The sequence below is a fragment of the Schistocerca americana genome, chromosome 4 (assembly GCF_021461395.2).
Source record: "Schistocerca americana isolate TAMUIC-IGC-003095 chromosome 4, iqSchAmer2.1, whole genome shotgun sequence".
NCBI classification, from domain to species: domain Eukaryota; kingdom Metazoa; phylum Arthropoda; class Insecta; order Orthoptera; family Acrididae; genus Schistocerca; species Schistocerca americana.
The window spans coordinates 96,786,580-96,808,707 of NC_060122.1; the positions used below are offsets into that span (position 1 = coordinate 96,786,580).

The window sequence follows — 22,128 nt, forward strand, 5'->3', positions numbered from 1 at the left end:
GATAAAAATCGGGAGTGGTCCCCAGAGACCAAACTCCTACAATATGGCAAGGATATAACATCTCCAGGTGGTTTCGTATGCTTTACGTAAGTCAAAAAAGATGGCAAACAGATGTTGCTGTCTGGAAAAGGCTGTTCGGATGGCAGACTCGATGGTCACGAGATTACAAGTGGTAGAGTGACCCTCGCGGAAGCCACCCTGACATGGAGCCAGTAGGCCACATGACTCCAGCACCCAACCCAACCCAACCACCGACATACCATACGTTCCAGCAGCTTACAAAGAACATTGGTGAGGCTCATGGGAAGATAGCTATCCACATAAAGTGGGTTATTACCAGGTTTAAGGACCGGAATGATGGTGCTCTCCCTCCATTGCGATGTAAAGACGCCATCGCACCAGACCCGGTTGAAGAGGACGAGGAGATGTCGCTTGTATTCAGATGAGAGATGTTTAATCATCTGGCTGTGGATGCGATCAGGCCCAGGAGCTGTGTTGGAGCAATGTGCAACGGCACTGAGGAGCTCCCAGTCTGTAAATAGGTCGTTGTAGGATTCACTGTGGCGTGTAGTGAATGAGAGGACGTTCCCTTCCGGCCGCCGTTTGAGAGTGCGAAAAGCTGGGGGATAATTCCCCGACGCAGAGGCTTGAGGAAAGTGCTCGGCAATCGCGTTTGTGTCGGTAGATAAAACGCCACTTATGGTAACACCAGAAACACCTGTTGGTGTCTGGTACCCGCAAAGACGTTTGATCTTTGTCCAGACTTGGGAAGCTGACGTATGGCACCCAATAGTCGAGACATATCTTTACCAACACTCCTGCTTCCATCGTTTGATAAGTTGGCGAACGCGGGCACAGAGCCGTTTAAAGGCTGAGGTGCTCCAGGGAAGGGTGCCGCTTATGCCGCTGTAGAGTTCGCCGATGCTCTTTAATTGCTTCAGCGACTTCCAGCGACCACCAAGGGACTGCCTTACTCCTCAGGCACCTCAAAGAGGGAGGGATTTCATTTTCTGCCGCAGAAACAATTGTTGTCACTTGCTCAACCATCATATCGATGTTACTGTGTGGGGGAGATTCAATGGTGACAGCAGAGGTGAAAGTTTCCCAGTTTGCCTTGTTTAAAGCCCATCTGGGCAGACGTCCATGGGCCTAACGCTGGGGCAGTGACAGGAAGATGGGTAAGTGATCACTACCACACAGGTCGTCATGTGCTCTGCAGTGGATAGATGGGCTGCAAATTGATAAATCAGTGGCCAAGTAACTACCATGAGCCGCACTGATATGCATGGCGGCCCCAATATTTAAGAGGCAGAGGACGAACTGAAACAGTTAAGTTTCGACATCTTTGCCTCTGGTAGTAAGCACAGTGCAACCCCATAAGGGGTTATGAGCGTTAAAATCTCCCAAAAGTAGGAAAGGTTTGAGGAGTTGATCAATCAGTGCAGCCAGTACATTCAGAGGTACTGCACTATCTGGAGGATGAGATACATTGCAAACAGTTATTTCCTGTGTCGTCGTTTTTCTGACAGCCACAGCTTCAAGAGGTGTTTGAAGGGGCACAGTGTCACTACAGACGGAGTTTAGGACATAAACGCAAACTCTACCTGAAACTTGCTTATAGTCACTACAGTTCCTTTAATATCCTGTATAGCCACGGAAGGCAGGGGCCCACATTGTTGGGAACCAGGTTTCCTGGAGGGCAACACAGATAGCTGGTGTAAAGCTTAACAGTTGCTTTAGCTCAGCCAGGCAGTGGAAAAAAGTGCCACAATTCCACTGGAGGATGATGTCACAGTGAGACTGGGAAGGCATGGAACATTCAATGAGATAGTTTACACCTAAGAGTCACCTGCTGCCACCGACTTATTGCCTGAGAATTCTGTATCCATTGTGTCTGAGGGTCTGACGAGATCTAGGTCCTCAGCAGACGACAAAATCTCCACCCCATCCTCAGACACAGAGCTTGTAGGTAGTGGTGGTGTGGGTACCACCGCAATTTCCTTCGTCTTAGGGGTTTTCTTTATGAATTTCTCATGCTTGAAAATGGAGAAAAAGCTACGGCGAGCAAGTGTGCTGAAAGTGTCCATCTATGAAATATCACCGAATCCGAGAGAAATGATGTAAGCTCGAAACAAAACTTCAAAGATCTGGCCAAGGAGCCTGTGAGCTGAGGCACGCACAGTGTAAAACGAAACATAAGAAATCTAGAACTACACTCCAGCTGTCAAAAGGAAGTGTTTTGGAGACAGAGTTGTGCGAAGAAGATCGAGTGAAAGAAAGGAACATCCTGCATGAAATGCAAAATATGAAGTCATTCAAAGTGTGCAGGGTTAGAGAAAAGAGGAAAAAATCATATTGCAATGCCTACAAGTAACGATAGAAGTAAAATACGGAATTTTCCTTAGATTAGAAGATATCTTAAACCTCAGAGACATAGTTTCTAAGAGCAATACAATTTATGCACCCACTTTACAAGTTAGGGTAATAGATTCCTAATATCTAGCACTTACAGATGTTTGGATAATTAATTACAGTTTATCGTTCCCAGAATTTCTATTCTTTAATTCAGATACCAAGATAATCCTGCAGTTTAGAACGGCATTGTGTAAATAATTTTGTAACTTGCTGTTTTAGGTTATAATACATAAAATATTAATATTAGTATACTTCAGGCAATTCTCGCATAAATTATGTATCCAGACATGACATGCACATTGAAAGCAACGAACAGACTAAACAGTTGTCACTGGCGCTACTTTAACTGAAAAAAATTGAGAAATGACAAGAATTTTGCACCCTCCCAGGGGGCTCACAACTCCTTTGTGAGTTTATGCTTGGCTACCATGGGCCCCAGCCCTTTCAGCGTTACTTGCTGTCTGTGCAGCAAGCTTACGCTTAAAATATCCCTTTTCTTGGTGTAAACCCTGCTTGGACCAGGTTTGATTGGAACTAGAGTTTCCATTTCCAGCATTTACTACAACTTTTCATTGAACAAAAACATGGTCCTCATTGTTCGTTTTACCTGCCGCCAATGTTCAAAAATCTCCAGAAGGGCTAAGTGGCAAGCAGGGAAATAGCCCCCCCCCCCCCTCAATACATAGTTTACACAAGGACTGATGGGTATTCCTTCCTGGCCACAAAGCCCTCATTCTTTGTGGAGACCTTAGACAAGATTAGGGAAGTTGTGGCCATATCTAACATGAAGAATTGATCAGTTTTGATCAAGACAGCATCCTTTGACCCATCATGGGTACTGCTCAGATGAAACAAGCTAGGTGACACTGGTGGTGGTTATCATCATAAAAGTCCTTATATGGTTCCAGAGCGTCATTTTCCATAGAGACCTCCTCTTACAGTCTGATCAGCTACACACCAACTTGGAGTGGCAGGATGTACACTTTGTCAGTCATGTACATAGGGGGTCAAAGGACACTGGGGTTGCTACCAGTGCATTCATCTTGGCCTCTGAAGGTGATTCATTGCCTGAAAATATCAAGGTGATGGTATACCAATGCATGTGAAACTGTGTGTGTGTCCCTCCCCTTTTCCATGTGGTGTTTAACGTTATGAAGTTCAGGCATGTCTTTGAGTTAGAGAAGAGATTATGTACGAGAAGTACATGTGAATGCTCCATGTGTGTCAACTGCCGAAAGCACTTCGGGCAAAGTAAATTACCAAGAGGCCAAGTAGTAGTACGAGCAGTTGCACGCACCCCATTTCTCGCGCTACCTGATCTTTTACTCTTCTTCCCCCACTCATATGGTCTGTTAGACTTGTTCATCTTTTGTCTCTCTGTACTGCTCTTGCCCTGTCCGTGTTGCTAATCCTTCCACGGCAATCTCTGAATGGAGTACATCTGGTAAGTGGTGGGGGCTGGGGAATGTATTTCTCCTCATTTCACTCTACTTTCAGAAGCTTCTGGATGCTCTGTAGATGGAGTAGTTTGCCTGTCTGCCTGCCTTTCTTTATCTCCCTTTCTCCTTTTTGTCCCTTATCTCAGCTTCATTAACATTTGGTAGAACTTGGGGTTTTCTTCTCCTGGGTTTTGTGCAGTAGGCTATCTCTGATCTAGTCGTATTAGACCTGTCTGTTAGAGGAAAAAGGGACTGATGGCCTATTAGTTTGGTTCCTATAATCATCCATCCAACTGACTCCTCATAACAAAACTACTGCTATGCGAGTGAGGCAATGGGTAACAGCTAGCTAGAGTATATTTATCTTTCCGAGGCTGATAACAGGTAAAACGGTATAAAAAGCTATTTGTATCATAAAACATGACTGGCAGTGGGGTGCATTGTATCATTTTCGTGTCTCTTTATCAAGTTGTTGATGGTTTTTAATGTATTCAAATGATTCTGGGGTGCATGTGAATGTGCAAGCAGTCGACTTGAGACAGCAACAGGAAATGCTTGACCCAAACTGGTCAGGTGACGGTTGGACATGTATTGCGGTCTGGGCAGTGTAAGGTTCTTGGAAGCGAGGTCAGCCCGGAACCTGCAGGGGGCGGCAAGCTTCGTCCTCCCACACTATTCCTTGTGGCTATGGTCTGGCCAAGGACGAAGGTATGGCACCCTGTGCAAGAGTCAGGTACGTTTCCCAACTTCTTTTTAAGATTAATATCTGCCGTTTGTAGGAAGCTCAGGACACAGGAAACATTTTGGTCTCATAATGGTCCTCACTGAATTTCTCAAACCCAGTTACGAGGCTATGAACATTGGTGGGCGAACATGCAGTTGGCGTCAAGATGTGTGACATCAGGTTGCAACATTGAAATGAATGTTTTTGTTAGTAGGGGAGAGTTTCATCTCATTGGAGGTTGGAAGGAACGCATTATTCTTGGCAGGATTCTCGGCTGGAGGAAACTCGCGTGACTGGACCGCAGTGGTTCGTAATTTTGCGATTGGCGTCTGGCACGTTTTCATAGCAAGGCATACGGAGGGTATAAGTGTTGCAAGAGAGGCACATTCTGGTACAACATGAGAGTCTGCATCGAATTTAGGTTGGGACGCCTTGGTGTTCTGATTGACTTGGCGTAGTAACACAGTAAGGCAGCCATGTCTTGCAAAGGTGCTGGCGACTCTATCTTCACAAAGGGGCCAGCATGTCTGCAGAGCATAATTCGCAGCACTGGCAGTGTAGGTCAATTTTATTTCGCGCTTGCGGAATTCAGAAAGAATAGTAATGAATTTGTGGACATCTACGTTTTCAGTCAATAACTTAAAGTGGCTGTTCCGATCCATAGTTACAGTATTAAATAGCTGTCAGTTATCGTTGAACATTTGGAGAGACTAAATTTTTACGTGGAAAAGAAGTCATTTAACTGAAAGGTGAGACACTCTTTTCCATTTAATCTTCATGCAAATTTAGATAGAGATAATTATTACAAGTTTTGATCATTCATTAATACATCCATCCCATAAATGTGTTTGTGAATGAATATTGAATTTATGGATTGTTTCTGTTCGACCTCTTCACATAGATTAAGTTGTAGGCTTTTAACCTATATCCAAGAAGATACAAGCTATCAAATGTAAATTACAACGAACCTACTACTCCATTCAGACAGTGTTAGTCAGAATGAAGTTTTGCGCAAATTCACCATCTTAAGAACTATACATAGGCTGTAATTTCCACATAATCCTTTTAACTTTATGCACAAACATTTAGAGGTTAATACACACACAGTATAATCTACATTACATGCAGCTAATCTGGCTTGTGGTTGATAGTATGTTGCAGGTTGCCTATCTGATATTTTTCTAGGGTAACAGAAATTAAATTTTCATGATTTAATGTAATTGTTCACTGACTTTAAAAGCTTGAAATGCTGTCATCTTCTGCTCATGCAGAGGTATAATTTTATTTTAAACATTTAGCGCAGTAAGACAGATATTAGCTAGAAAACGTGCATGTAGAGGTAGCATAACAACCATTTACAAATACCTAGATTTCATTCATCAAGTATTTGAGAATGAGACCACTTAGTGACATGCAACAAACTTTTCACAATTTCAAACCTTTACAATTTCTCACACTGCCACCCTCTACAAAGATGATGGAAGGAAAAAGTTCATTGCTTACTACATTTTTGCTGTTCATGCTATAAAACTACTGCATCAGGCATGATGTTTCAGTCTTACTTACACTTTCTTACTTACTACTAACTCTATTTGCAACACTCGCAGCAAGTGTCCACACATGCAACTAAATGTACCTGCAAAATTCACTGTACGGCACATTGTTCAGGAAATATTATATAAACATTGAGATCTGTGAAACACTAAGTTTTTGTTTAAAACTGAGCGCAAGGTACCCAGACAGTACTCAACTAGTATTTCATAAGGAGCACTTAACATGTTCCAACAAACTTCGAAACATAATTTCTAACCGTTCCTAAATTTTTTCTTGTTTAACATCAAATGTTTAACATACTAATCCATTTGCAATCCAAAGTTTGAAGCCCATTTGTGTATGAGATGGATTTCTGACACTCCACTCCTTCTCACATTCGTCAGACAACAGCATAACCACCCTGTGAGTGTGTTAGCGCCACTAGAATAAATTACTGGGGTTAGGAGTAGACCCTTATTCTACGACAGAGCACATTAACGTTTAGCTGTACAAAATTTAATTTCTGTATTGTTGTCTATGAAGCACACTGGTTTACATAGATTGTGACATGACAGTTTCTAATATTATGTATTACGTTCTGGTTAGCAGAAATAATATTGAACACAACAATATCAAATTTAAATAGAAGGTTCTCTAAAGGATTTTTCGTACGTCTAGAGAGGGAAGCACTGAGGTGGTCAATTTTACGTCAATTCATCCAATTACGGCTCTGTTTGGTACCATTTAGGATGAGAATTAAATCTACAGAGAATGGTTAGTTTTTGTGACAAGATATGCAAAAGATTACTCAAGGTTGCTCATGTTCACAGTGGATGCAACCTGGTGATCCAATCATTTTATGCTTCTGCCAGCGGCATTTACCTTTAGCTACGATGTGTTATTGGCTGCATGGCTGCTCTCGCCCTCTGAAAATCCTATAAAAAGCTAATCAAAACCTTTACTAATTTTATCACCTGAAACTGCCCTATGTTTCTCGTTAGGCGCGAAAACATGCACTCATCCCTAGTCTGGAAAATACGGCGATATACATGTGCATAGATGGAGCAGCGTTTATACTTCAACACCCTCTCGGTTCTCGCAAGAACAATTAACTACGTGGCTGTTTCGTTTCTCCGCTATTGGAGCTCAGCGAATCTTCAGCTAATTTCTAGCTGAATGTCAGCCAAAGTGAACGCAGTGTTCACACAAAATTCCTCTCTTTGGCGTCTTACAGTGAGTGATGCGCCCTGTTCTACACTTGACGTTGGCTCAGAGGAAAATCCCCCAAAGCTTTTGGGATTCTGTCTTTCGTAACAATAACTGCACTCCCCCCGCCCCGACTCCCACCTGTGTCTTTTCGTGCTTCGCATCACGACCATTTCAGACCAATGGGAGCGTTCCTTTCATCTTGTGGAAACTACCCCTGCCAATCGCAAAGTGCATACCTTTAAACTCGAACTCTCCCCACTTCTATTCCTTGTTTATTGCAGCCAATCAGACATTTTGTTCCCGTTCCTCATGCATACATCACGAGAGCACTTTTATGTGATCAGTAAATGTGACTCTTTCTTAACTGTCTTCAGCCTCTTTGTATCCATCTGGAAATTCCCCAACACAGTTTTCTAAAGAATTTCTCCATTGCTGGCAGCTGTGGGCCATTACCTGACCCCTTTGATGTATTGCTTGGTGCAGTTCATTGTCTCCTTTGCCACAGGTCACTGAACCCTGTTAGAAACCTTTCGTTGTGTGTGAGCTGTGGCTGTGCAACTCGAGTCTGTCCGAAACTAAAGCGTTTCTTCCAACTTTTTTCACCTTTTGCTCATTTACATGAAGAATTGGGATTCGGTGTGTTAATACTGTCGAATGGAGTGTCATACCTTTTTGCATTGCATACTGTACATTTTGATAGGCAAATCTGCTCACTATCACCGAAGTATGTCATGTGACATATCCATCTACTTTTTATGATGTACAAATTCTCGTGTAAGGTGCATAATTAACATTCATTCAAGCTGCCACCTTACACATTCTTTAAAGAATTGGAGGTTTACTATCTACGCATCAGTGGAGTATATGAGGGATAATATTTCTTAAGTATCACGGATCTGAAGAGGCTAAGCGATTTAGTAGGCTTATATGATACTGTAGAGCTTGGGTTGTTCAGAAGTACAATGCAATGTTCCTTCAGACATGCATCCATGTCTGCTGGAACAGGCACTGTGGCGGCTACAGCTGTTAAGAAATACATGAAATGTATTTTCAGTTGCGAATAGGGACAAGTATCAGCCATATAATGGAATGACAAAGAAACTTTGTGCCAGGTTGGGACACAACCTGGATTTTCCACTTAGAATGAGCAGTCGCCTTGCTGTAAGGCTATGTGAACATGTATCATAGCCAGATCCAAACTTCCAGGTTGTAAACCATATGTCTACAGCCTGCAATTGTATATCCATTATGTGCATTCTGTTACAGGGAAACATTTTAATTGAAAGTAAATGATAAGCAGAAAATTCGGGTTAGAGTACAGGTCTTGCACAAAATTTTATTGTCGTTCCATTATATAGCTGATCGTTGTCCATATTAGGAACAATGAATACAGTTCATGTGTTAGTAGGTTTACATTGTTCATGCCCATTAGTCAACCAGTTAAACTGCTGAAATAGTTGCCTATCTGAAAATGCTTATGAAACACGATACAGTCTTGTGTAGACAACGTCACCCCCAGGTGTTCTGTTCTCATCCCTGTGCTATGAAGAGCAGAAAGCAGTTCAGAAATTGGAAGAAAAGTACTTGTTTAAAGGAATAGTGAAGTGATTATACTCATCTAGCCATGTGAATATCCGTTGGTATTTCTAGTTTCCAAAATTTACAGTAGTTTGAATAAATTAGCTTAGAAATCCTAGGTTTCCTTCTGAGAAGCTGGAGAAGTCTGAAGGACAGCTGCACTATTGCAGTGGCAACATGGGTTCCCTGGTGACGGTTCCGTCCAGTGGGGAGCCGCCGGTCTCCTCGAGCAGCGAGGCTCTGGCTGAGGCGTTGGCAGCACTGGTGGCGGCTATCAGGTCGGCGACGGACTCCGTCCCGGCACCGCTGATGGAGCACGCGCCGCCGCTGGTACGTGCCGTCACGACGGACGACCGCGAGGCGATGCGCCGGCTCGTGGAGTCGGAGGACGGCCCGAACGTCCCCGACGCCGGCGGCAAGACGCCCCTGCACTGGGCCGTCCTCGTGGAGGAGGGGGCGGTCTTGCAGAGCCTGCTGGCCTTCGGCAGGTGCAGTGGCGGCGTGGGCGGCCCGCGGCTGCAGCTGGACGCGGCCGACGTGAACGGCTTCACGCCGCTGCACTACGCGGCGGTGACGCGCAACTCGTTCGCGACGCACCTGCTGCTGCAGGCGGGGGCCACCGTCGACTGCCGCGACATCGACGGCCAGACGCCGCTGATGAAGGCGGCCAGGTGGGACGACGTGGCGCAGTGCCACGCGCTGCTGGCGGCGGGGGCCGCCGCGGCCGTCGCCGACAGAGCCGGCAGGACGGCGCTCCAGCTAGCGGCGGCCGCGGGCACCGCCGACATTGTGCGGCTGCTACTGGAGCGCGGCGCGAAGGCGGACGCGGCCGACAAGGCGGGCCGCACGGCGCTCAACTACGCGCTGCGGCACTCGCGGCTGGACGCGGCGCGGCTGCTGCTGCCCACGGCCGCCTACACCCCGCGCGTGGACAACACCGGCCGCACCGAGCTGCACTGGGCGGCGGCCAACGGCACGGCGGATATTGTGGAGCGCCTGCTCAGCTTCGGGCCGCCGAGGTAGGGACGGGCGATTATAATCCAAGAGTCAATTTCTTGCCCTATTGCACTATTCAAACCATTCAATCGTATCTACCAGGTGTGCCAAAAGTCAGTATAAATTTGAAAACTGAATAAATCACGGAATAATGTAGATAGAGAGAGGTACAAATTGACACACGTGCTTGGAATGACATGGGGTTTTATTAGAACCAAAAAAATGCAAAAGTTCAAAAAATGTCCGACAGACGGCGCTTCATCTGATCAGAATAGCAATAATTAGCATAACAAAGTAATACAAAGCAAAGATGATGTTCTTTACAGGAAATCCTCAATATGTCCACCGTCATTGCACAACAAAAGCTGTAGTCAAGGAATAGTGTTGTGAACAGCACTGTGAAGCATGTCCGGAGTTATGGTGAGGCATTGATGTCAGATGTCGTCTTTCAGCATCCATAGAGATGTCGGTCGATCACGTTACGCTTGCGACTTCACGTAACCCCAAAGCCAATAATCGCACGGACCGAGGTCTGGGGATCTGGGAGGCGAGGCATGACGAAAGTGGCAGCTGAGCACACGATCGTCACCAAACGACGCGCGCAAGAGATCTTACACGCGTCTAGCAATATGGGGTGGAGCGCCATCCTGCATACACATTGTACATTACAGCAGGTGTTTATCAGTCAGGCTGGGGATGATGCAATTCTGTAACATGTCGACGTACCTCTCACCCGTCACGGTAGCAGTTACAAAACCAGAATCACGCATTTCCTCGAAGAAAAAAGTTCCGATAACGGTAGATGTGGTGAATCCTACCCATACCGTGACTTTCTCGTCGTGCAATGGAGTTTCCACGACAGTTCTAGGATTTTCGGTAGCCCAAATTCTGCAGTTGTGGGTGTTGACAGACCCTCGCAGCGTGAAATGAGCTTCATCGGTCTACAACACGTTACTCAACCAATCGTCATCTTCCGCCATCTTTTGAAACGCCCACACCGCAAATGCCCTCCGCTTCACTAAATCGCCAGGTAACAGTTCATGATGCCGATGGATTTTGTACGGATAGCTTCGGAGAGTACGCCTCAGTGCCAACCAAACAGTAGTGTATGGAATGCCGGTGCGACGTGCGACTGCACGAGCGCTGACTTCCCCGTGCATAGACGAACCCGCTACAGTCTCCATTTCTTCCTGAACTGTCTCAGCAGCATTACGCCTTGTGCTCGGTCGGCCACTACGTGGTCTATCGTCTAAACGACGAGTGGCTTCGAACTTCGAAATCATTCTCGCCACACCTGCATTTGTCAACAGACCTTTGCCCATTCGAATCCCCTTCCTATGGCGATAGGATCGCAACGCTGAACTAGCACTTTCGCCATTCTGATAATACAGCTTCACTAAAAGCGCCTTTCAGGTAACATCAACATGCTGCGAGTGCTGGCGCATCTGATTCTCTCTCTCATTACAGCTCCTTTGATACACGATTGTCATGCACAGTCACTGACGTTTTGCTGTCCAGCGCCATCTGTCGGACTTTTTGTGAACTTTTTTTGTTCTAATAAAACCCCATGTCATTCCAAGCATGTGTGTCAATTTTTACCTCTCTATCTGCATTATTCCGCGGTTTATTAAATGTTCAAATTTATACTGACTTTTTGGTCACCCGGTACTTTGTTCTTTTCCCAGTTGTGTGGCGGTCCTTGTCCTTGGAAACCCATTTTCCACAGAACCATACTTCTTTCCCTCAAACGTTTCTCCATCGTATCGCCCTCGGGAGCTCAGCATTCATATTCTGCTTACGAACTTGGCGACAACGGGGTTCTTGAGCTGGGGATTGGTAAGTGCCACCAGTACTAAGGTCTTGGGCATGCTTCAGCGATCACTGTGGCATGTCGGTGGAACATTGTGTGTCACAGGGAAAGGGGTTTTTGGTTTGACCAGCCAGATCGCGAGGACAAAATAAACCTCCATAAGAAAATATTCTCTATCTCAAGATCTGCTGCTCGCAGATAGGGTGCGTAGCTGTTGAGGTGGAACAGTCTTCAGTGGGTAACCTCTGGGGACAAGCTGCACCTCACAAGGGAACCTCTCCATCGCACCCCCTCAGATTTAGTTATAAGTTGGCACAGTGGATAGGCCTTGAAAAACTGAACACAGATCAATCGAAAAAACAGGAAGAAGTTGTGTCGAACTATGAAAAAAATAAGCAAAATATACTAACTGAGTAGTCCATGCGCAAGATAGGTAACATCAAGGATAATGTGACCTCAGGAGCGCCGTGGTCCCGTGGTTAGCGTGAGCAGCTGCGGAACGAGAGATCCTTGGTTCAAGTCTTCCCTCGTGTGAAAAGTTTAATTTTTTATTTTCAGACAATTATTTTGCGAAGCTGCACAGGTACACAGAGCAGTATTGTTTACGTGACCGTGTGTCAATTATCAAAGTTCAAGCACTCAGACATAATCAACTTCACTCTCCACAATCCCAGGACATGCTCAGATTTGCTTGGACATATGCAGGATTTGACGGTCTACACACAGAAAAATTTGAAAACGTTAAAAACATATGTTTTGGTAGAGCACAGGGAAAACTGTGAGACTGTGAAACAGTTGCATTCATTTGTTGCAGTTTATGTGACAAACTCTTATGTTGTCATCACTTTTTTGGGAGTGATTATCACATCCACAAGAAAACCTAAATTGGGCAAGGTAGAAGAATCTTTTTACCCATTCACCAACTCTACAAGTTAGGTGGGTCAACAACAATTCCTGTCATGTGACGCACATGCCGTCACCAGTGTCGTATACAATATATCAGACGTGTTTTTCTGTGGAGGAATCAGTTGATCTATGACCTAGCGATCAAACGTTTTCGATTCCCATTGGAGAGGTACATCCTTTCATCTACTAATCGCATGGCTTTGCGGTGCGGTCACTAAACACACACTAAACTTATTGCAGTGAACAGAGACGTTAATGAACGAACAGACAGATCATAACTTTGCGAAAATAAAGAAAGTAAACGTTTCACTAGAGGGAAGATTTGAACCAAGGATCTCTCGTTCCACAGCTGCTCACGCTAGCCACAGGACCACGGCACTCCTGAACTTAGACTATTCTTGATGTTGCCTATCTTGCGCATGGACTACTCAGTTTGTATATTTTGCTTATTTTTTTCATAGTTCCACACAACTTCTTCCTGTTTTCTCGATTGATCTGTGTTCAATTTTTCAAGGCCTATCCACTGTGCCAACTTATTACTAAATCTGAGGGGGGTGCAATGGGGAGGTTCCCTTGTCAGTTGTATAAGGCTTCCTCATGCACGTGGGGCTCTGTCTGAGTGGACCCTTATTGCCCTAGCTAGTCGTGGGAACAATATGGGACCCTCGAAATCATCGCCTCCCAGGGATACGGTCTACTGCCTCATAGTATCCACACCCATTCATCCAAAAGAACGAGGGGGGGCTACTCCTCCTGGTAATAAGAATATTTTGGACTTCAGTAACAGGGCTCATGGAGTCGGGAATAACGATGTTTCTGGTAACAAAGAGTAAAGTGGGAACATTTGAGGAAGTGTTCTCTTTCTATATCCTTAAGGGTTTGGAAGACCTAGCTGGGACCTTAAAATCTATAAAATGACTGCGTAATGCCTTATTGTTGGTCGAAACTGACAGGTCAAATCAGGTGGAACTTCTTCAGAAATCGCAGGAACGTGGTGAATATGATATGATTGTTGAGATGCACACTTCACCTCGCCAGGTTAGCCGAGAGCGTTAATGCGCTGCTTCCTGGACTTGGGTAGGCGCGCCGGCCCCACATCGAATCCGCCTGGCGGATTAACGATGAGGGTCGGTGTGCCGGCCAGCCTGGATGTGGTTTCTAGGCGGTTTTCCACATCTCCCTAGGTGAATACCAGCCTGGTCCCGACGTCCCGCCTCAGTTACACGACTGGAAGACATTTGAAACACGTTCACACTATTTCATGAATTACACTAGATGCAGCAGCTGGGGTATACTGCTTCTGTCCCAGGGGTAGAGGTTGGTGGCAAGAACGGCATCTGGCCACCCGTTCACACTAACCATGCCATATCCGATTGTAACCACGTCGACCCTGCTACAAATGTAGGAAAAAGGCGTAGCAAAAGAACATGCGCACCTCCATTGAACTAAATCTGTTCCTAAGTATGGAATTGCTGATAATAAATTAGTAATTACTGACGCACCTCAAAATGATATTTAACCTCAAGGTAAAATGTATCCTATAAATGCAGTTGCTATAACTAAGAATAGAACTACTGTCCCAATAATGGAGCAACTTAAGTCTACCACTTTCATAGTCACATTCAATTGTCTGATGCTGCCTGAACATATAGAAGGATTCCTTTGCCTTATGTTCGGCCTTACATTCCAAACGCCATGCGCTGATATAAATGCCAGCATTTCGGTCATACAATCACGAATTGTGGAGGTGAAGCGATCCACGGGAACTGCGGAAAAGACGCTCATGAAGCTGGGACTGACTGCCCATCTCCAGAAATACGCATCAACTGCTCTGGGAACCACCCTTTCTGGAGCCAAGACTGCCCTGAGTTTTCGCTGAGGAACGCAAAATACAGGAAGTAAGTGACCAAGTGGATCCCCTAGGTTAAATCCAAAAAAAGAATATAAGGCGACGAAAACCCCTTTGTTCGCCACATCATATTTTTCCATAGTGCAGAAACCTATTCCCAAGGTGGTCACTTAGATACAGACGACATCTAGTGTGCATGTATCCACAAGCTTTTGTACTTGCACATGTACATACCCAGGAAAATAGTTAGGACAGAGCAATCCAGGCAGCAGCACCAGCAAAGACAAACTGTAGTACTGCAGTGAGGCTCCAGAAGGCACAAGAAAAGCAAAGTGCCTCTCAATGCCCACTTTGCTCCTTGTCCACCGAGGGACACGGTGCAGGAAAGGTTCACAGTTTTCGGATCAGCTGTCCCGAGCACCATCAGATGTCATTCTTTCCTGCCTGACTGACAAGGAGGACATCATGGAGTTAGATGCCTTGAATCCAGGCACCTCCTTCATTCCCCCTCGCTCTGCAAGTGCTTCTCCTCTGCAGTGCAAAGATAGGGGTAAATTAAAACCACATTGATGAAATGGCTCCCATCCTATTGTGGAACTTGCACGGGTTCAGGGCACATGTGCAGGAACTCTCTCTTACCTCAGGGTAGACCACTGTGGTTGTGTCTCCAGGAGACTAATTTCCATCAATCGTACACCCCTGAGCTACGAGATTATGACCTACACAAAAAGAATGAACTGAGTGGACAGAGAGCTAGAGGAGGTGTAGGTATTTTCGTCAGTACCAACTGTCACTCCTCACCTCTCCCTTACACGGACTTTACAAGCAGTTGCCATGATGGGCTCAATGAGGAGGCCCTAACCGACCTTATTACACAGCTCCCCCGCCCCTTCATCCTCTGTGGTGATTTTAATGAACACAGTCTGCTTTGGAGCACTACGAGTACCTTCGCCAGTGGTAGAGCAATTGAGAGGCTTCTCATGTCGTCATGCACACACTTGCTATATGCGGGACGGAACACACATTTCTGCACAGCAAATGGGTCGTCCTCTGCCATTGATCTCTCACTTTTCTCTCCAGCTCTTACTCACACTACTCAATCGGAGGTGGTCGATGATTTGCACATAAGCGATCAGTCCCCAATCTGAATTCGCCTGCTAGGAGTGGAACCTGAATGGAAACCACAGCGATGGGTACACGTTAGAGCAGATTGGGCACTTTCTAGTCAGTTGACCCAGTTTGGATATTTGCCAATGTCGAAGCATAGGTGGATCATATTACTGAAATGATCCACCACGAAGCTGCAACATCCATTCCACAGTCCATGGTACAGCAGAGGAGGCAACCAGACCCTTGGTGGAGTGATGAATGCCACTCTGCAATCAGGACTAGGTGTGCAGCTCTGCATAGGTTCAAGTGTCAGCCAACTGCAGATAATCTTGTGACCTTTCGGGTGGCGAGGGCAAAGTGTCACCAGATTATTCGAGAGAGCAATAAGAGATCGTGGCAACAGTTTCTGAACACCGTTAATCGATCCACAGATATCTCTGTTGTATGCGAGACCATCAGGAGAATTTGTTGGAGAGCTGGGAGGTGCCCTGTGGCTGCAGAAATGGGAAACAGCGCTCTCCAAACTAATCCATGGGACATTGCACAGACTATGGCGGCCTATTTTGTCACTGTTACTGCAACTGCCAGTCAGGATCCAGGTTTCCAGCGCCATACAGTGTTTGCTAAAGGTGTAGTCTGGACTTCCTGTCTACCTCTGCTGACAATTACAACTGCACATTATCCATGTGGGAACCGGATTCCGCATTGTGTGCTGCTCGTGATACATCCCCTGGTCATTACAAAATCCATTACAGAATGCTGTGGCACCTCACAAGACGGAACAGAGATATCCTTCTCGCACTTTTTAATGCCATTTGGACGTCATGTCACTTTCCCAACTCGTGGCGTGAGGCAAATACCGTACATTCTCGAGTAGTTACCGTAGTGTTGCCCTCACTATCTGTGTGGGAAAGACCTTGGAGCAGATGGTCAACCACTGCCTTGTCTTAGAATCCAGGCGACTTCTTAGTCACTTTCCTTGTGGGTTCAGAAGGTATCGCTCCACATTTGATGACCTGACCCTACTGGAGGCGGTTATACAACAGGTCTTCCTGCACTGGCATCACCTTCCAGGTGTATTTTTTGACATTGGGAACGCTTATGATGCCATTTGGAGGCATGTTGTCCTGGAGCAGCTTCGCGAATGGGGTCTTTGTGGTTGTCTTCCCATTTTTATTGAGTCCTTCCTCACTCCACGATATTTTAGATGCCGCGTCGGTGGCGTCCTGTCTGATCGCTTTGACCAGGAGAAATGTGTCCCTCAAGGTAGCGTTTTAAGGGTGACTGTCTTTGCCATAGCTATTAATAGTGACTGTCTTTGCCATAGCTATTAATAGTCCATAGTGTAAAGTTCTGTCCAGTGTTCTTTGTTTGTGGATGACTTCTGTGTTTTGCTCTTCTTCAAGCCTCACAACAACAACGTCAGTTGCAACTAACTCTTCGACGTTTGGATGAATGGGCGCAGAAGAGTGGTTTTAAGTTTTCTACCGAGAAGTCTGTGTGTGATCATTTTAATCATTCTCGTTCCATTTCAAACATTCCTGAGTTGAGGATGACGGACACTGTCCTTACTTTTAAAGACACAATGAGGTTACTCGGCCTCGTATTTTACTCTAAGCTTACGTGGTTACCACATCTTAAGAACCTGAAGAAACGCTCACATAAGACTAAGTATTTTAAAATATCTTAGCCATAATACATGGGCAGCAGACAGGAATTGTCTGCTCTGGTTTTACAGGGCCTTTGTGTGGTCGTGGCTCGATTATGGGTGCACAGTGTATGGGTCTGAGAGACCCTCTTATTTGAAAATCTTGGACGTGGTACAAAATGAAAGGATTCGTTTGGCCACTGGGTCATTCAGAACAACCTCCATACTCAGGTTCTGTGCAGAGGCTGGTGAACCACCATTTCACATTAGGCGACAGGCGCATAAAACACTGTTGACACCAATTACACCTGCACACCATATCGTTGCTTGGTTTCCAAGGCCACGGTTTTTCATAAGAAGCAACAACAAACAATACCCTATGGGATTGGTTCACAGGATTGCCTTGTAGAGACAGTTGCTGCTGGTCTTAGTGTTATACGTCGAGGTTGGAGCAGATTTCCACCTTGGCTCTTCCAGTGACCCAGACTTACTTTAGACTTCACTAATTTTAAGAAAGATAGTACGGCAGATTTTACGTTCCAGTCTTTGTTTTTTATCATTTTAGATGTTCATCATGGCCTCACAGAAGATCACACTGATGGCTCCGAATAAGGGGATTCCCTTGGCTGCTCTCTAGTGTGACCTGACCAGGTTACCAGGATTAGCCTTCCTGACGATTATACCATTTTCGCAGATGCGTCATGTTCAGGGCAAACGGTTTCTCCTGTGCACAGATTCCCTTAGTGCCTTACACTTGTTACACAATCTGTATCCTACTGAGGAGTTGGTACAGCTTATATATATAACCTACTGTACTTGCTCCAAAGGTGGTACGGCTGCCAAGGAGGCCTGCAGAGGACACGACGTGGCACAGAATCCTATTCCCTTGCAGGCTGTCATTTCTGCACTACACAGGAAGAGCATGCAGTTGTGGCATGACGAATGGCTGGCGGTGGCAGACAATAAGCTGCAGTTGGTGAAGTCAACTATTCGACTGAGGCGTTCCTCCAGCCAGTTGTTCACGTAGGATGAAGTGACCCTCACGCGTCTTAGACTTGGACACACATAGTTTTTTAGTCCGGCGAGAGTAGCCCCCATTTTGTAATCCTTGTGGTGTGCACATCTCTATCTGCAATATTTTAGCACAGTACATTTTATACCGTGATGCAAGGGCAGAAGAAAATATTTCAGTTTTAGGTTTTAAAGTTTTATGATGTGTCTGGGCTCTGACCTAAACTTTTAGGCTACAGGTTGAGTGTGTTGTCAAATGACTGGCTCCTCCTCTTTTCTTCCACAGCCACATCCATCTCCTCTGTTTTTTCAGCTCCCTATGTCACTTTCATCCGCTGTAGTTAATGTTTTAATATCGACACAGAACTTCATTCCGTGCTTCTGCGCGATTATGCATATAGTTTGCTAATTTTTGTTACCTTTGTTTTCCGTGTTGTTTTACGAGAGCAGTTCAATAAGTAATGCAACACATTTTTTTTCTCGGCCAATTTTGGTTGAAAAAACCGGAAATTTCTTGTGGAATATTTTCAAACATTCCCGCTTCGTCTCGTATAGTTTTATTGACTTCCGACAGGTGGCAGCGCTGTATGGAGCTGTTAAAATGGCGTCTGTAACGGATGTGCGTTGCAAACAACGGGCAGTGATCGAGTTTCTTTTGGCGGAAAACCAGGGCATCTCAGACGTTCATAGGCGCTTGCAGAATGTCTACGATGATCTGGCAGTGGACAAAAGCATGGTGAGTCGTTGGGCAAAGCGTGTGTCATCATCGCCGCAAGGTCAAGCAAGACTGTCTGATCTCCCGCGTGTTTGCCGGCCGTGCACAGCTGTGACTCCTGCAATGGCGGAGCGTGCGAACACACTCGTTCGAGATGATCGACGGATCACCATCAAACAACTCAGTGCTCAACTTGACATCTCTGTTGGTAGTGCTGTCACAATTGTTCACCAGTTGGGATATTCAAAGGTTTGTTCCCACTGGGTCCCTCGTTGTCTAACCGAACACCATAAAGAGCAAAGGAGAACCATCTGTGCGGAATTGCTTGCTCGTCATGTGGCTGAGGGTGACAGTTTCTTCTCAAAGATTGTTTCAGGCGATGAAACATGGGTTCATCACTTCGAACCTGAAACAAAACGGCAATAAATGGAGTGGCGCCACACCCACTCCCCTACCAAGAAAAAGTTTAAAGCCATACCCTCAGCCGGTCAAGTCATGGTTACAGTCTTCTGGGACGCTGAAGGGGTTATTCTGTTCGATGTCCTTCCCCATGGTCAAACGATCAACTCTGAAGTGAAGTGTATTGTGCTACTCTTCAGAAATTGAAGAAACGACTTCAGCGTGTTTGTAGGCACAAAAATCTGAACGAACTTCTCCTTCTTCATGACAACGCAAGACCTCACACAAGTCTTCGCACCAGAGAGGAGCTCACAAAACTTCAGTGGACTGTTCTTCCTCATGCACCCTACAGCCCCGATCTCGCACCGTCGGATTTCCATATGTTTGGCCCAATGAAGGACGCAATCCGTGGGAGGCACTAGGCGGATGATGAAGAAGTTATTGATGCAGTACGACGTTGGCTCCGACATCGACCAGTGGAATGGTACCGTGCAGGCATACAGGCCCTCATTTCAAGGTGGCGTAAGGCCGTAGCATTGAATGCAGATTACGTTGAAAAATAGTGTTGTGTAGCTAAAATATTGGGGAATAACCTGGTGTATTTCAATGCTGAATAAAACAACCCCTGTTTCAGAAAAAAAATGTGTTGCATTACTTATTGAACTGCCCTCGTATCTTCTTGTTTTATGTATTTTACCGACAATGTTTTCGTGCGGGCGCTGAGGACTATGCTGTCCTGCACCCATACAAACATCTCCATCCATTCCATAGTATTCTCACATACACAGTCAGTCCATCTTCTTCTCTATCTTCCTCTTCCTCTGTCACATTCCACTACCATTTCTACCATTATCTTGCTAACAAACGTGTCGCGTCTTCTCGTGACGTGTCCATATTGTTCCAGTCTTTTACCTTGATTCTTCTTTGACAATTCTGACCCATTAGCACTGCTTGTTACTCTCACTCTTCTGATACTTTTGACTCTGTTGATGCCACATTCTTCTTATCACTTTGATCCCAGGCATATCAATTATCTTACAAAGTCCCTTAGTTAATGCCCATGTCTTGGGACTATACAGCATTGCATATTTCACTACTGAATTGAACACAGTTCCTGTAATTTTTAGGTTTGGTCTTTTATTGCACATGCACCTGGCACTGTTTTGCAGTTCATCTAACCTATCTAGGCTACATACTATGGGCTACTGCTATATCTGAATTGCCATCACTAGACACTATTGATCCTAAATAATCAAAGTTATTGACTCTTGTCAAGAGTTGTCCTGCTGCTGTGTTGTTTCTCCTCCTTGTCCTTCAATGCATGTGTACTGTTTTATTTTTATATTCATCCCTCTGTCTTCCAGTACTGTTCTCCATACTTTCCAGCTTGTAGACGCTATAACATCTGCAAACATCGTACAATGAAGAACCTGTTGACCAATACCTTTTTTTAACATTCTAGTGATCAATCTCAAAATATATGGGCTCTACAGTGACGCTTCATGCAGCGTTGCCTTAGGTGGTATGTAATCCGTTGCCCTCCACCATCTCTTACTGGCATTCTGGCACAATTATAAGTGTCCTGAGCAAGATATGTTTGTGACATTTGTCTTCTAGAGTTCCAGATTAGCTGCTGTAGTACACTGTCATAAGCGTTTTCTAGATCTATAATAACTGTATAGAATTCCTTCTCCAATAAGTGATTGAATTTATTGTTATGTCTTCATTTTACATGTAAAAAAACACTTACTTACAATTATTGTGTGGTAAAAAGATTTGTTCTACAAAAAATATAGCGATAATACCATGCTTATATTTGTCTTTTTTGTAACAGACGATGATTGTTCGGTTTTTATGAAGTACTTAACTACCTCTTATTTTTAGCAGAAACATATCTATTTAATATTTCATAGCAAAGCTAGAAAAGTTCTTTTTAGGATAGGTATTGCAATGAATACGTTTACAAGCACAAAACTCACATGAGAGGTGAACTGTGCAACGCTGATTTATATAATTTTCAACTCAGTCTTGGAGGACTGGCGAGGAAACATGAAAGAGGAATTTTCTTGTTTCCATGCAGTGCTGACAGCTCACAGGTTCGTGCACCTCGTACCGATTGGCGGCTATGATGTGAACTGAGGCAGAATTAGCGAGGTCTGATGAAAGCTCAAACATGCTCATATAAGAACTCACTTCTTACGTAATCTATTTCTGAACTGACAGACAACACAGCATTTCGTCACACTTTTTAAGAAGATTATCTTTAGATTGCCAATGATAGCACAACTGTAAAGAGAACACAGTCAAATGTTCAAACTTGGGCCAGTCATGCACGAAGAATACATGGGGACAGTGAAACTTGTTTCTGTAATCGAGCTATAGAGAGGTCGACTTCTCCTTTGAAACAAAAATGAAAAATCGAAATACTTTCTGTAAGTATAATAATACACTGAAGTGCCAAAGAAACTGGTATAGGCATCTGTATTTAAATATAGAGATGGTGTAAACAGGCAGAATACGGCGCTGCAGTCGGCATGGCTGTATAAGACAACAAGTGTCTGGCGCAGTTAGATCGGTTAGTGCTGCTACAAGGCTGCTATCAGGATTTGAGTTTCAACGTGGTGTTGTAGTCGGCGCACTAGCGATGGGGCACAGCATCTTCGACGTAGTGATGAACTGGGGATTCTCCCATACGACCACTTCAAGTGTGTACCGTGAATATCGGGAATCTGGTAAAACTTCACATCTCCGACATAGCTGTAGTCGGTAGAAGATCGCGCGAGAAC

At 45.0% G+C, this 22,128-nt stretch overlaps 1 protein-coding gene across 1 annotated transcript in view; it reads left to right on the forward strand.

Moving 5' to 3' along the window:
• Positions 1-9,075: 9,075 nt before the first annotated feature.
• Positions 9,076-22,128, forward strand: part of LOC124613278 (serine/threonine-protein phosphatase 6 regulatory ankyrin repeat subunit C-like) — a 122,864-nt gene continuing 109,811 nt past the window's right edge. Inside the window, exon 1 of the mRNA XM_047141972.1 lies at positions 9,076-9,917. Coding sequence (XP_046997928.1) covers positions 9,076-9,917 — 842 coding nt within the window. The remainder of the gene's footprint in view (positions 9,918-22,128) is intronic.